The sequence below is a fragment of the Anser brachyrhynchus genome, assembly GCF_964034855.1.
Source record: "Anser brachyrhynchus genome assembly, chromosome: 6".
NCBI lineage: Eukaryota > Metazoa > Chordata > Aves > Anseriformes > Anatidae > Anser > Anser brachyrhynchus.
Window position 1 is genome coordinate 40478680 of NC_137700.1, and position 15180 is coordinate 40493859.

General features: G+C 41.5%; 1 protein-coding gene across 1 annotated transcript; it reads left to right on the forward strand.

Annotated features, from left to right (window-relative positions):
- Positions 1-7523: 7523 nt before the first annotated feature.
- Positions 7524-13106, forward strand: LOC308196979 (scavenger receptor cysteine-rich domain-containing protein DMBT1-like; the record flags this gene model as incomplete). The annotated part of the gene is made up of 6 exons (XM_080596717.1): positions 7524-7869; positions 8975-9125; positions 9424-9635; positions 9875-10047; positions 10555-10943; positions 11558-13106. The coding sequence occupies 6 exons, from the start codon at positions 7524-7526 to the stop codon at positions 11841-11843; spliced, it is 1557 nt and encodes a 518-aa protein (XP_080452843.1). The 3' UTR covers positions 11844-13106.
- Positions 13107-15180: the final 2074 nt, after the last annotated feature.

Consider the following 15180-nt stretch of genomic DNA (forward strand, 5'->3'; position numbering starts at 1 on the left):
TTTACAAGGTGGGACTGGCATTGCCCACAGAGAATGGAAAGGAATTTTATTGCCTGCACATGAGGAGCAAGGACTGAGGAACATCCTCCCCTCCTCTACTTACAGCTACATTTGAAGGGCAGAGCAATCAGGAAGCTGGATTACCTTTCATCTAGTCCTGTTGTGCAGCCTAGAGATTACCCAGACTTGGAGGTGCTCAGCATAGCAGACCCTTTCCTGGTCTTGGAGTTTTCTGCCTCGCTAGAAGAGGACCTTCCCCTCTGTTCTTCCCAAATGTGTTGTTTTCTCTCCTGCACCAGCTCCCTTTATGGCCTTGCAGCTGCAGTTGTGCTACTCCACCATTTTCAGGGCATAGCCTAATGGCACTTTTTCTATTTCGCAGTCCCAGAGTACCTTTGTGATCAGACTAGCAGAACGATCCTAGGCCTAGGGTGTTGATGCCTCCCATCTGTAACATGCCTGTACTGTTCAGAACTGAGTCTTCCCGTGCTATGCCTGTGCCAGGGTTTCCAGATGTGGATATATGAGAATTATACCAGAATACAAGGAAGAAATACCAAGTTCAGTGGTTTCCATATTAAATGTTGCTGCAGAAAACACTGCTAAACTACTCAACCATTTGGTGTCTCAGAATCATTCTCCTTAGCTCCCCTCACCTTCTGTAATCCACAAACAGTGTCGATAATGCAGAGTTCAAGAAAACTGGAATTGGTGAGGAAAAAAAGGTCATGTTCTAAAGTAAATGTGCTTGGTGAAAGGCCCCTCTGCAAAGAACCTTCCCTCCCACCTCCTGTCCTACCACATTCAGGAGCTTTTCTAGTGGTAAATCCAGTTGATTTGACTCTCACCTGTAGATGGTTTTGATCTGCTTGCCTCCTCACCATTAAACAAATGCAAATGGATTTGTAATGACATTTTTCATGTGACACAGGCAACAGAGCCCAAGAGGCCATCAAGAAACCCAATAAATAAGACTAAGACACCTCACTGGATCATAACTCAAGCATTCAGACTATTGTTCCTTTTTGCAGAAGTCTGTGGATACCCTCATTCCACTGTAGATAGTTTTTGGGTAGTCATGAATGAAAGCTGATTAATATTCTATGTCCTTTCAATGGTTTTCATCTGAACCTCACAAAAGTTAATATGTCTGCAGAAGCCTCCTGCAGAAATAGGCAGCAGAACCGTTTTCAAAGCTTAATGGATCTTCTTTCACAGACTAATGTGCTGAAAAAACATTTTAAGCTGCTAGAAAAGTCCTACAGGTCCTACAAAGAAAATATGGATTAGTACAAGAGACCTATCTACCCAATGGGAAGGATGAAAACATGCTTTGTATGGTATTTGCATTAATTAATTCAATTTAATCTGAACACTACGTTTATCTATTACTACTGTGCAGATGGTTTGATAATTAAGATCTCTAGAAATATGTAGATCTTTGACATTTGTAGCAAAGGATTAATTAGTGAAGAATGTACTGGTAAATTAGTAATCTGTGTTGTTCCTTTACCTGGACAGCTACATGGGTATTTTTTCCATTTGAACCATCAGGGAATCATTTGTCTGCTCTCCTTCCTCCCCTGCCTTTTCAGTTATTACAAGAGTTTGGAGAAGAATTGCTATCCATCACTTATTCTTGCTTCACCGATTGCGGTGTTTGGTTGGTCAGCCAATATACTGTATTTTTTCTGCTTCTTGCCAAGTTGTCAAAACCAGAAAAATATGAATAGTGAATACGAAGTCTTGGGTACATTTCCTCATTCATGTACAAATGTGGTTGTTTGGATAAAGAAGAAATATATTTACCCTTCGTTTATGTTTGCTTTCAAGGCTTCCAACATTATATTTGGCCTCTTGTGTCTTGCACTTCCTTCTTCCATTCCAATAATGCTGGCCTTTGTGGAAAGATCTTCTCAGTCATTCTGTTGGGCTCCTGGACTTCAGTCTTCTTCCTTGATGACTCCCCCTGGTTGCAATAAATTTGTATATGACAAGAATTGTGCCACAGATTTTGACTCCTGGTAATGCCATCCAAGCCATGGTGGCTGTAGAAGTAAGAATCAAGATGAAGAACAATATTTTGGCTCTGCAATCTTAGGATGGTCATCAGCCTTTTATTTTAAAATAGTTAGAACACAATCAAACAGGAAAGTAGCCACACTGGCAAGAGAATCATGAGTGAGAAATAACCATTATTTTATGCTATGGAAAAGCTTTGTATTCATTCTGCAAAGAACAACAGAGAAGTAATAGTCTCTGTGCAAAATTAAACAGGAATATATTAACAGAAATTCTTAGATCTGAATCATTTTTTTTCATTTAATGGTTCAAAAGATAAGAGGAAAGTTTAGAACAGATTTAAGTTGCAACCTATGTAATTTACCTAAATATGCGTAGAATCCACTGATTTTTCTGCCTGATTTTCACAAAAAGTTATCTGCTGATCCTGATTCTCTTGACAGTTTCTTGCCACCTAAGCTTCACAGTGAACAGAGTATGAGTTTTGACTTGAACTTAAAATGTCAGGAAGGAATAGGTTCATATTGGGGCTGCACGTGTTCACTTCAGCAGCAAGGTTCTTCAGATGTCTCAAAGATTTGCTTATAAAGCTTGGCTCAGTCTCTCTAATTGTCTGGAGCAATTTGCCCACATAGTATGGCAAAGTATGTATCGCACATTATGGCATGAGATCCTCTCTGCTTATGGATGAGGTTCTCAAACATGTAAACTAGCAAGCAAGGCTTCACGCCTCTATGAGGTCTGCTTCTCCTTGCATCAACTCTCCTTCCCCATGTCCTGGACTGGTAGCTCAGCCCCCGACCACTAATTGCCCACTCTCCTTTCTCCATGTCTCCACCATGTTGCCTCTGTAGGGGTTTCTAGAGAGCACCAGTGGCTCCCTTCCAGTGGCACCAAGAGGCTGCAGCCACCTCCTAACTTAACCCTCTTGTTGGATCTATTGCCCATGGCAGAGGCATTGATATTGTGGTGCAGTTAGCAATTTTGATAGGACCAAACTCTCTTGATTAGGTGTCTCTTGGTCATCACGTTACGCTCAGCAACAGCCACTGTTCTCATGGGTTATGTTCGGAGACCCCCCAGTCATGCTTGAACATGGTGTTTTCTTACTATATTTGAAGTATGCCAAAGCTGTAAGACATTCATGGCTCTCCAGGAAGCTTGTCTTACCAGCTGGAACCAAGCTATGAAGCCCTCTAACTACTTTGCTGGAGGAAGCCCGTTTCAATTTTAAGCTCCCACTACCTTCTGCGGACCTGTCAAGAAATCTCCCCATAGAAGAAAAATATGAGATTCATCAGCCAAAAAGGTATCTTTGGATAAGAGCTCATTTTGTTTGTACAGTGAGATGATTGTAACACCTATGGTAGCATAAATATTTCCTTCCAGGCAGTGGAAAATGTTACTCTTGAGATATTATCTTAATGCAGAAACCAGGATGTTACAAAATATTGAATAACAAATCAAACGTATTTTTGTTTCAGATCATAGTACCGTGATCATTTTATCATCCTCCTGTAGAAAAAGAGATCGATAAAGCCACTCCCCTTCAGAAATAGAGACTATAAATTCTGATGGTCCTTTCTATCAACAACTCTTGATAAGATGGGTACCATTATGATATTGATGTGCCTATTCTTTTTTGGCCCAGCAGTTCTGGAGGCCAGATCAGGTAAAGCACTTAGACTTGTTCCAGGGCACATAGAAAATAAAATATAAAGACTGTTGATTCCATAGATAGAACTGGCATAGAAAATAAAATATAAGGACTGTTGATTCCATAAATAGAAATGGCATTCATGCTGGTATCAGTTTGGGCAAAAGATTAAAGGTGAAATTAAAAGAGAAATTAACAGTTTTAGTAGAATGGAACCGTGCTTAATCAGTGTAAATGATAAGAATGATTTAAAACATTTAATTGAGGGATAGTTCTTGTCTTAGTGTCTTGAATCCTTGCTAGAATTGTGTCTATGAGCATGTTATACATGTGTGATTCTTCCAGTTACAGAAATTTGATCTAAGAATTATGGAAGAACAGATTTGTTTTTCACTAAAATGTATAATTATTCCAGAGTATATGTACGCGTACATATGCTACAGATAAAATATTGCTTGCATTATTTGAATCTTCTTTGACATACAGTTTAGTGAAATATAATAAGAGGTTAATTTTCATAATCTATCACTGTGGATAAATGAGTGACAGATAAAAATAATCAAAGTCATGAAACGATTTTCGTTCAACTTTCTTTTTGTCATTGTCTTTTTTCTTACATGATAGTTTCTATCTCCTAAGCGACTTAGATGGCTTTGAGCTAAGTAAATGTAAATCCTAGAATAACTGCAGATAATTTTTCTAACTAGCTATTTAAACATCATTATGTTAATTTATGTTGCCATCATCCACCTCATCCAGTTTTCCTCATCTGTGCTCTGCTTGCCATCCTACTCTTGCTGTTGTAGTCCTTCTCTCTGCTTTGGCTTCATTTCCCAGCCCCTGCCTCTGTTCCCTGGGCACAGTAAGTTACTTTTTTTTCCAGGTTTGCTGTTCCAATTCTCAAAAATCCTACAAGTATAGTTTAAAAATGTGCATCTTCAAGTAAATACTTGAAGAAATAATTCCGATATAAGTCAAGGGGCAAATTTATAGCTTCTTGCTTTGAACTGGCAGTTAAATGCATACAAATAGGGAAATACTTGGTTTGGATACTGTCTTGACAATGAATTAGATGCAGTGAAGAATCCTGGAGCTGGTAACTCCACAGAATTCTTTTGCTTTGGATGACTTATTCAGAGTTTAATAACAAGCTAAATATCTATTTGGCAGACATGCAAAGCATGACATATGCAGCATGCATATTTTGATTTCCAAAGTGTAAATACTGTAGATCTTAAGTTACACCGACATTTTTAAGGTGACTTACTTAGACTTGGTGGTAAAGTCTTTAATAAACTTCTTCACCAAAAATGAATCTTTAGAATTGGTATTTTCACACGGTTCATGCAGAATGTCTAAATTATGAAAAAGCTAAATCAAACTGAAAAGCAGATGGAATTTATCTAAATGAATGCATTGTAACAGCAGATATCAGGTGTACTCGTGCAAGGTTATTGAGCATTTCTTTATTTGTAACTCTAATACAATTTTATAGGTATTTAGGAAAGTAAAAGCCAGTGGATTCCTAATGAAATTTTTATAATCCCATTGAGTTCATTGTCCAGTCTTTTGAACACTTAGCAGAATTATTCTGGTAAGATTACTCTTAAAAACTACAGGATTTTTTTGCGATGTGTGGACCTTAGGTTTTTAAAATTCTCTTAAAAAATTTTACAGGAAGACAAATCCCAATTAAATCGCATAAAACAAGGAGAAAAGGTAAGAATGGCTATTGTTTTCTCAAAAGTTCTCTAGTTCTTTTTCTGAAGGCTTCCTTTGGTCTTATTCTGACATCATTTAAACAAAGTAGCACACTGTTTGATGTCCTTAATTTTAGACTTCAGTACTGTACAATGTCAAATTAGCTGCCTGGTAATTTTTATACAGCACCCCATGTGCATTTATTTAGCAGTCCCATGTGCACAGGTTTAGGAAAAAGTGGTCTTGGATGTCCAAGCTGCATCTTGCTGTCCCTTGCTCCCTTGCTCTCCCTCTGCCCCTTGCCTTCAGGTCAGCAAAGGCTCTCTACATCATGCAGAATTGCTATACACACACACTTCTGGTAAGACATGGGCTGGGGGCAGAAAACTGTGCTGTACTTCCTAAATTCCTGTAGGATTCAAAGCAAATGGCTACATCTCCTTGTTCTTTAGCATAAAACATTTAGATGGCAATGTAAAAAAAGGAAACACCTAAACATGCTATATGTTCCTAAACTACATGTATTTTGTTATGTGAAAAATTTCAGTGCTATTTTTCTTAACAGAGTTTTACCTACATTTCATTCTGATAGTGAAATTCATTTTCTTTCGTTTCCTCTCCTGCTGTGTTTTTCCTATCAAAAATGTTCCTTTCTTGCTGAAACAGTTTGTGCTTAGCCATCTGTCTAAGTTTCCTGTCGAAATCTTGCATGAAATATCATAGGAATATGTGCAGCTGATTTGGAGATCTGGCAGAGAGGAAGAAAAAAAAGTGGAGTCTCTCCCTGTATCATCTCTGTCCTCACAGGCGTTTAATACTAGGGTAGACAAACACCTCCTAGGAATGGTGGTAGCCTGGGGCAGGAGGATGGAACTTCTTAAGGTCACTTCCATCTTATTTGTCTGACTCTGTGCTTAATTCCCTCTTTCCCAAAGGAACTGGTCTCCGACTGGTGAATGGAAGGCACAGATGCGAAGGTCGTGTTGAGCTTTATTATGAAGGACAGTGGGGGACTGTGTGTGATGATCTCTGGGACCTTTCCGATGCCCAGGTTGTGTGCAGGCAGCTGGGATGTGGCCGGGCCATCTCAGCTCCGGGTAGTGCTTATTTTGGCCAAGGCTCAGGCAGCATCTTGCTGGACGATCTGCGGTGCCAGGGAAACGAGCCTGCCCTGTGGCATTGTAATCACAGCGGATGGAGGAGACACAACTGCAACCACCACGAAGATGCTGGTGTTGTCTGTTCAGGTGCTGTCACTTTTTTTTTTGTTTTCCAAATACTTTTTCTTTAAATTGCACCCAATATACGTGTCAGCATAGAGATATGCAGATGTCCTCCTCCCAAGATAACAAAAAGCTTGCTGTGATATCTCTGCTGCTGCATGCATGCTGTGTTCCTTACATTTTAAGTGACATTTATTTTCTACTTGGCATCTGTAGCTAGGAGGAGCCTGTAGAGCAGAGCTGCCAGGCTCACCTGGCCCATGGTGTCTGTGACTTGGAGCAGGTGCCAAGCAGTACTTTTGTCTGGTGCCACCACCTGTAAATAACACTTCCAAGAACAATTTTAAACTGGCTGTTACCCTCCTCCATTCTCTCCATTGACCTATCAAGATGGAGTATGCCAAAAAAGTAATTTCTCCCAACTTCACTTCATTCACTAGGAACTGGGTCCGCAGCTTACACAAAGACATACCCATTGCACAAACACAGTCCTCATGTGGGTCGTGTTTTTGTTTTGTACTCACAGAAAGGACATCTACAACACCAATATCCTCCACAGTAGGGATGACCACCTCAGTGCCAACAACCTTGTTGTCAGAGATCACCTCCACACCACCAGAGACCACACAAGTGGAGACAAGCACCGCCTTGTTGACCCCCATGCTGGAGACAACCGCTGCATTGACAACGACCTCTGTATTCCCAGAAGGGAACTCCACAGAGCCAGTGCCCTCCACAGCAGTCTGGTTGACAGAGATCACCTCCACAGCAGCGACGAGCACAACAGGTAACCCACCCAGGGTCACTCACCCTGATCGCCCTTCCCACACCTGATGGCACAGGGGGGGTCTGCAGAGAGGACGAGAGCAGAGCGTGGGGACGAGCTGGTAGTTCGGGCTGGTGGGTGGGGGAGGCAGGACATGCAGCGACCGCCTTCACTGTGCTGTGTCCCAGGTGCCCACCTGCGGCTGGCTGACGGCCGGCACGGCTGCGAGGGCCGCGTGGAGGTGTGGGACGGGCGCAGCTGGGGGACGGTGTGCGACGACTTCTGGGACCTGGGCGAGGCGCAGGTGGTGTGCCGCCAGCTGGGCTGCGGCCCCGCCACGGCCGCCCCGGGCAGCGCTCACTTCGGCGCCGGCAGCGGCCACATCCTCCTGGACAACATGTGGTGCCACGGGAACGAGGCCTCCCTGCTGCTCTGCGGGCACAACGGCTGGGGCGTACACAACTGCGTCCACAGAGAGGATGCCAGTGTCATCTGTGAAGGTAGGGAAGCGGCTCCACGTGGAGCTCCCGGCCTTCTGTCCCCTCCAGCCCTGAATCACCATTGTGGTACTCTGTGCCCCCGGGCCCCTTCTCCAGAGCATTACATCTCACTTGTGGCTCTTCTTCCTCCACTCTCACAGCTGCCACAACCACCCCTGCGCCTACAGAAGGTAATGCTCGCCCGTGGTTCTTCGAATCTTTTTTATTTGTACATGCACAGTGCTATTCTATTGACATTAATTGCTTGTGCGGAGTATGCTTTGGTTAGGTCATGATTTCTATACAGTTCTCGTAAACCATTTTCCAAAACAATTCTGATTTAATTGAAAAGTTCCCCATTTGTATTTATACTAGCAGGTAGTTTATCAGTGAGGTGGTGTGGAATCAGTAATTTTTGCCTTTATTAGAGGTGTTATGATATCCAGCCTGCTACTTTTGCATTGGAAAGCAGAATTCAGATGTAGAGCTGACCACTCACATCAGAAATCAGTATGGACGTGAATGTGCCCAAGAACCCATCCAGGAGTGTGCTGCACAGGGCTGTGATGCTGTGCAGGAACATAAAATGGTGGTGGTGGGGAAGGGGTTTCCTTTGCATGTCATGTGCTGTAGGAACTAAATTCAGAACCCATGCCCACCTTCCTATGAGGAAGCTGTTAGGATTATCTGTGTTTAACATAAGAATGCACTCATGCTGGCAGGAACATGAATGCTTTTTGCAGCCACTCTCATAGGCGGAGCAAGAGATATAATATCTCCTACTCTGCCCAGCTGCCTGGAGTGCTTATTGCAGCCTGAGGGGACGCTGTCCGTACAGGAAGGTGTTTCCATGTTGACTGTCATAACCCCTCCCAGAACCAGAACTGCAGAAAGGAGACACCAGAGCAGCCTGAAGATGGTGATCTGACACCATAGATGTGACAGCATGCGCTATGAAATTAAACCTACAGCAAAACCAAATATTTGTTTTGATTTGAGTCTTACTGAGGATGATCTGAAGACAGCAGGAAACCTGCTTTTCAGCAGCTGCAGATTAGCCATGTACAACAAAAGTACCATTTTTAGAGGTTACTGTAAGTAAATTCTCTTCCATTTCTTTCTGCAGCACCTTATTCTTGTGGTGGCTTAATTTCAAATTCCTCTGGGATGCTGCAGAGTCCGTACTACCCTGGAAATTATCCAAACAACGCTCACTGTGTGTGGGAAATACAAGTAGAGAATAATTTCCGTGTTATGCTCACATTTAGAGATATTGCGTAAGTAGAACATTGATTCCCTGGGCAAATAACAAAGTCAAAACTTACTTGAAAATCTTGAAAACTTATTTGAGATAGGCAACCTTAACAAATTTAAAGATATTTTCAATATCATCTAGCAGGTAGAAAGCTTGAACAAACACTGGATTAGTGAAGTATTTTCTCCTCACAACTACATGCAAAATGAATAAAGCATCTGCTGTGAAAACTTTAGGTGCTGAAATATTTTATCACGTGTTAGGCAGGTAAATCAGAGTTTCTGGAGCGTGTTGACGAGGTGCTGATGTTTGTTCCCCAGGTTGCAGAACAACAGATGCCAGTATGACTACATTGAAGTCTATGATGGGCCTCCACACTCTTCTCCACTTCTTGGGAGAATTTGTGCTGGTTCCTTCCTCACATACACGTCGTCTTCAAACCTAATGAGCATCCACTTTCACAGTGACTCTAGATACACACTTAGAGGGTTCCAGGCCCACTACTCCTCCATCCCAACAGATCACAACATTGGTGAGTTCCCCTTCAGAGCAGAAACTCTGCTTCTCAGCAGACAAGCCTGTTTATAGTTTTTGTTTGCAAAATAAATATGTGTGTGTATTTAAAGATGCAAGGGAAAGGAAGTGATGCATGCTGGGTTTGTGAAGAGACTACCTTCTACATTAAGAAAAAAGCAACGTTTGGTTCAGTTAAAACCTTCGATCATTAACAAATAGCTGATTTAACTGTTATATTGTATCTTCTTCTACCAGCCCTTACGTGCTTGCCAGACTACATGCATGCGGTGGTTAGCAGGGACTATCTCCAGTCACGAGGCTACTCTGCAGAGACGGTCACCATGAACGACACTCGCTGTGAGCCAACACTCACACCGCACGAGGTGGTGTTCAACGTTCCCTACGACAGCTGTGGGACGATACGAGAGGTATGAACTGAACTAAACTGGGTGAACTGAACTGAACTGGGTGAACTGAATTTCAGGGCACACTTTGAAGTGAGACACATGAGAGCCATTGTGGTCCTCAGCGGTAAGAAGCGAATTGAGACCCAGGGGTTTTAATGCTTTAGCTTTCCTTGCCGTAGGGAATCCCCATCCTTACCAGAAATGAGAGTCTAGGGAGGAAGCTCATGAGTTTAATGCCATGCAGGTTTGGGATGATTGTGTATTAAATGATCAGTGTTCTGTACAGAAGTGCAATGAGGTGGCTCTGCCTTGAATTTAACAGAGCTTTTCTCCACTGATTTCCATTTAATTAAATACTTTATATCAGCAAGTTTATTTCCATGTGTGCAGAAAAGACCATCATCAAGCTTTTTTGCTCCAAGAGTTTAAGATGAAACTATATTTTCAATTGCATATTACTATGTCAAAGCTTAGAATATAGTATGTGACAGAAATGCAATTCCTCATTTTACGTTACACCTTAAACAGGAAAGCAATGATACAATCAACTATTCCAACATGATCAAAGTTACCTCTTCTGAGTATGTAATCAAGAGGAAAAAGGATCTTCACTTACACCTCAGTTGCAAGATGTTACAAAACACGCGGATACAAATCATGTATGTTGCTGAGGATATTGCAGACATGAATGAAAATCAGTTTGGAAGATACTCTGTGAACATCACGTTTTATGATTCCTCGTCATTCCTGCGGCCAGTGCATGACTCTCCATACTACATTGACCTGAACCAAAATTTGTACCTTCAAGCTTATCTTCACAGCTCTGACCCAAATCTGATGCTGTTTGTGGACACATGTGTGGCATCACCTGATCCTCGTGATTTTAACACTCTATCCTATGATATAATCAAGAATGGGTAAGAGCTTTCTCAAGTTGTTAGATGCATAGCTGTTATATCCTTTCTTCATTTATTTTAAGAGAACAGAGCAAACATGAATTGGTTTGGATCTCATTATCAACAGACAGTTAAAAGATTTTTATTTATTTATTTATTTTTACAATATGAGCCTGGAAATAAGAAACAACACCTAAACCTTACTAAAATTTTGTTTCACTGACTTCATCAATATATGCAAAAATATATGCAAATATATGCAAAACTCAAAGTGGTGGGAGTGAGTTAGATGAGGAGGTGAAAACCGGCAGCAGAAATCTATTTTACCATAGGCATTAACATTTTAGTAAAACCTGCAGAACCAGGTCAAGCATCAGGCCCATTTCTTTTTTTTTTCCAGACATTCAGCAAAGGGTCCATTCTCCCCTCTTCACCACTTAGTGTCCTTTTCTTGGAGAAAAATGAGTCTGCTCTAGCTTCTTCATGGACTTAATTATGCTTAGAAATACTCTAAAAGTTGCACTTTCATCCCTTTGAGTTCTCAGTACCTGGTTATGTTTTAATCTACTGCATTTTTTCAGGAATGTACATGTGTAAATCCATAGTGACTAATTCTCTTCTTCATTTCTTTCCAGATGTGTTGGAGATTCTTCCTATGCCACATACTACACTCCCAACAGTCACTTTGCTCGGTTCAAATTTAATGCCTTTGAGTTCATTAACCACCACTCATTAGTCTACCTGCGGTGTCAGCTGGTGGTGTGCAGGCTCGGGGACTACTCCTCCCGCTGCTACCAGGGCTGCCTGAGTAGGTTCAAGAGAGATGCAAGCTCTGCCCAGGAAAAAGTGGATGTTGTTGTCGGACCTCTGAAACTTCGAAAAGAGGGTGCTCAGAGCAGGAATACCAGTGAAGTCGAATAAATTTATCTCATATTTACCCTGAGACGACTTAGGTCTTCATGACAAAATGCCATAGCTCTGTTTGTTTCTGACATCTGTCCCTGAAATCTGCTTATGCTAACTCTACTGTAAACAGGAAGGCATTGTTTGGCTGACTTAAATGTGTATGACATCCTTCTTCTTTCAACACCTTGCAAACTGTTTTCACCTGCATGCATGAATAATGGTAACCTCTTTGGTGGCCCCAAAACAGAGGGCGCATGTAACCCAATGTAGTGCTATAACTGTTGAACTAGTTAGCTCAATCTGATTGTGTAACATGATTGCCAGCTCTACTCCTGAGAAACAAGATCCCAGGCTTCTTCAGAAATGTTCAATTCCCTCAGTTGTCTTCTGCTAATGACGTCTGCATAGTTAAGTTGTCATCCCTGCTAATACAAAGCCTGTTCAAAGAGCAATGAAATTAGAACTTAGCTTAATTCTGGCTGTGATCTAGGGAGCACCCCTTCTAACTCTGCCGCTCTTTGAGCCCGGGCCCTTGGCACAAGACCAAGCCCTTCTGCCTTCCCTCGCAGAGATGGACTCTGCCGCGCCTCCTCCCCACGCGGTTCCTGCTGTGGCTGGGAATGTGCTCGGGCCGCTAACTGCTGCTGTCGCCATCCTGACCATCGTCATTTTTGTTCTTGCTGGCTTTCTTGTGAAACCTGCACTGAAGAAACTGCTTTTACAGTGGATAATGTGAGATCGAAGGTCAGCATCATCTGCTAAATGATTACAGGACAGTCACACACTGTGAGCCGCCAGGATGCTCCACCAGTGACAGTCACATACGTGCCATGTGTAAGAAGCTGTGATGTCCTTATCCCGGGTGAATCCTAGCCTGTAACAATGCTTCAAAATAACTTTATAATCCTAACACCTCTTAAATGATTGAGAAATAATTTCAATATTTGTACTAACACACATTGTTTGGTGTGGTCATTTATAATTTTTCTCCTCTTAATTATCTCGTCATATCCTCACAGGACTGCTTATCTAATCCTTTAAAATTTTGCAAGCTGGAGAAAAAATACAAATGAGGCATTAATAAATAATTCAAGGTTTATTAAAAGGAGGAAGATTGATTTGGGGGGAAGTAATAGGCCATGTTGGAAAAGGAAATACCAATATTGATCTTAGTATGTCATTTTGTATTGTGGCTATGTACTACTCCAATTATATTAAGCATTGTTTTGATGCTAAATTTCTCATTGAAACAATAATAGGTCTGTGCTTATTTATAAAATGCAGAGATTTTCAAGCTGAAGATGTCTATTATATGAGCAGCGTCATTTAAAATCAAATGAAGGAATGCTTACAAAACAATAATTCAATTTTTTGTTTTGAATGAATGTCTCTGTGATTAAAATACAAATGAATGCTTTGCTGTGTCCGAACATGGTCTGTTGGATTGAAAACTTGCCGAGCACATTCAAAATTACGGACAATTTCTGGCCTTGGGAAGCCAGAGAGTAGATTGGTGATGCCTGATGGAGAAATGCCTTCTCTTTTGGTTTTGTGTTACTCTCTCCCCAGTGTCACACACAAGCACTACACGACCCACTGGGGACTTCAAAGGACCTACCTATCGGTATGTCCCCTGCCCCTGTGTTCCCTCCAAACCATGTGGCTGACCTAGTCCCTGAGAATCCTCTCCCATCCAAGCAGCCCCCATGCCCACCTGCAACCTGGGCTCTTGCAAATACCTATCTCACTCTTCACTGGTATGTATATGGAAAAAAGCCCACCGCGTGCCTGTGAGGAACAGCTGTGCCAGTGTGTATCTTCATGTTGTTGGAGGGAAAGCTTTCTCTCCAGCATTCAGCTTTCTGCCCATCCTTTGTATCGTGAAACACTTCCACATAGTGCTGTGAAGACGTGGCCGGTATCTCTGTGCTGTGTAAGCACGGGACGTATCTGTGTGTGTGTGGTTACAGGGTACTTTGAGGGAGTTGAACTGTATAGGGTGCACCCTCATCACCACCACATCTTCCCAGCAGATGCTGCCCAAACTTCAAAACTTGCACTGCAACCAAGGCAATCTCTCCTCGTGCTGCCCAAGGCTCGCTATTGAAATGAGCATCACTGTTGAAAAGGTTTTTCGAAATGCCTCCCCTTGACTTTCACTGTTGCTGTTCAAGCCCATTAGTTCTTGCCCTGTGCTTCCTGGCCATGCAAAGTAATTTTGTCACCTTTCTCTTTAGGTGCATTTTGCTGGTGTTTTCCCATTACATTTCCAATTCTCTAGATTAAATAGATCCAAATTCAAAAGACACTGAGCTGTTAAGGGTGTTCTGTTTCCAATATTTAAGGCTGAACCATATGATCTGATACAAGGGCTTGTCAAATCAATTGGAAGACTTCACACTGACTTAGGGGTTTTTGGATACATCCTAAACCAGACAAAAACTGTAAATCTCATTAAAGAGATTGAATCTCAATCAGGAGATTTTTCAGGTCTCATTAAGATGTTATATAAGTATCAAAAGAAATCTTGTATCTGCTTCCCAGAAGGAAGAATTCTTTAAAAACTTTTAAAGTTTTTAAATTCTTTAAAACTTTTGGTTGCTTATCACAATGAAATTATTATTATTATTATTTTTCCCCACAGTTGTTTACTTTGTGGTTGTGAGGATTTTGGCTACTCAGGACTTACCCAGAATATAAAAAACGACATGCTAAAATCCATTAAAAGTGCCAAGCAATGTAGTGTGAGCTGGGTCGGGAAAGGATAATTACTGAACTAAAACTAGCCTATACACAGCATGAAGGTACAATTGCTTGTAACTCTGATGAAACTGCACATTCCTCAGCTCTCCCAAAGTAGCACTTGAGAAGGTGTTTCATGGAAACAGGATGGAGTTAAAGCAATCTGTTTTCAAATATGCATTTTTTTGGGGGAAAAAAAAGGCATTTTACAGACTGTGTGGGTTCCTGCCAGTGTGCCGTCCCCAGTGAAATCATACAATGTATTTGGCCAGCACTGGGGTTAAAACAGGTCTTAGAAATAAAGTTCTTGTTTGTTTGTTTGTATGCTGAATTTCCTGTGCTTTGCTGTCCTGCTTATCCTTCTATTCTAATTTTGGAGTATGGACCGATAATTCAACTCTGTAGGCCTCCTTCCCAGGAACATATTATAAAAATATTTATAATAGGGTATAAATAAACATTGTTTTGTTTCTGGATCCCATAGCCAATAGATTCATTTTCCAGTTTTTAATAATAAATCCCCATGTTTTGTAGATTGAAACTGAAAAGAGCTTTTGCTTTTGCAGGGTATGAGTAAGAAACATGGCTTTTCTTGTTTTCATTTCTTTCT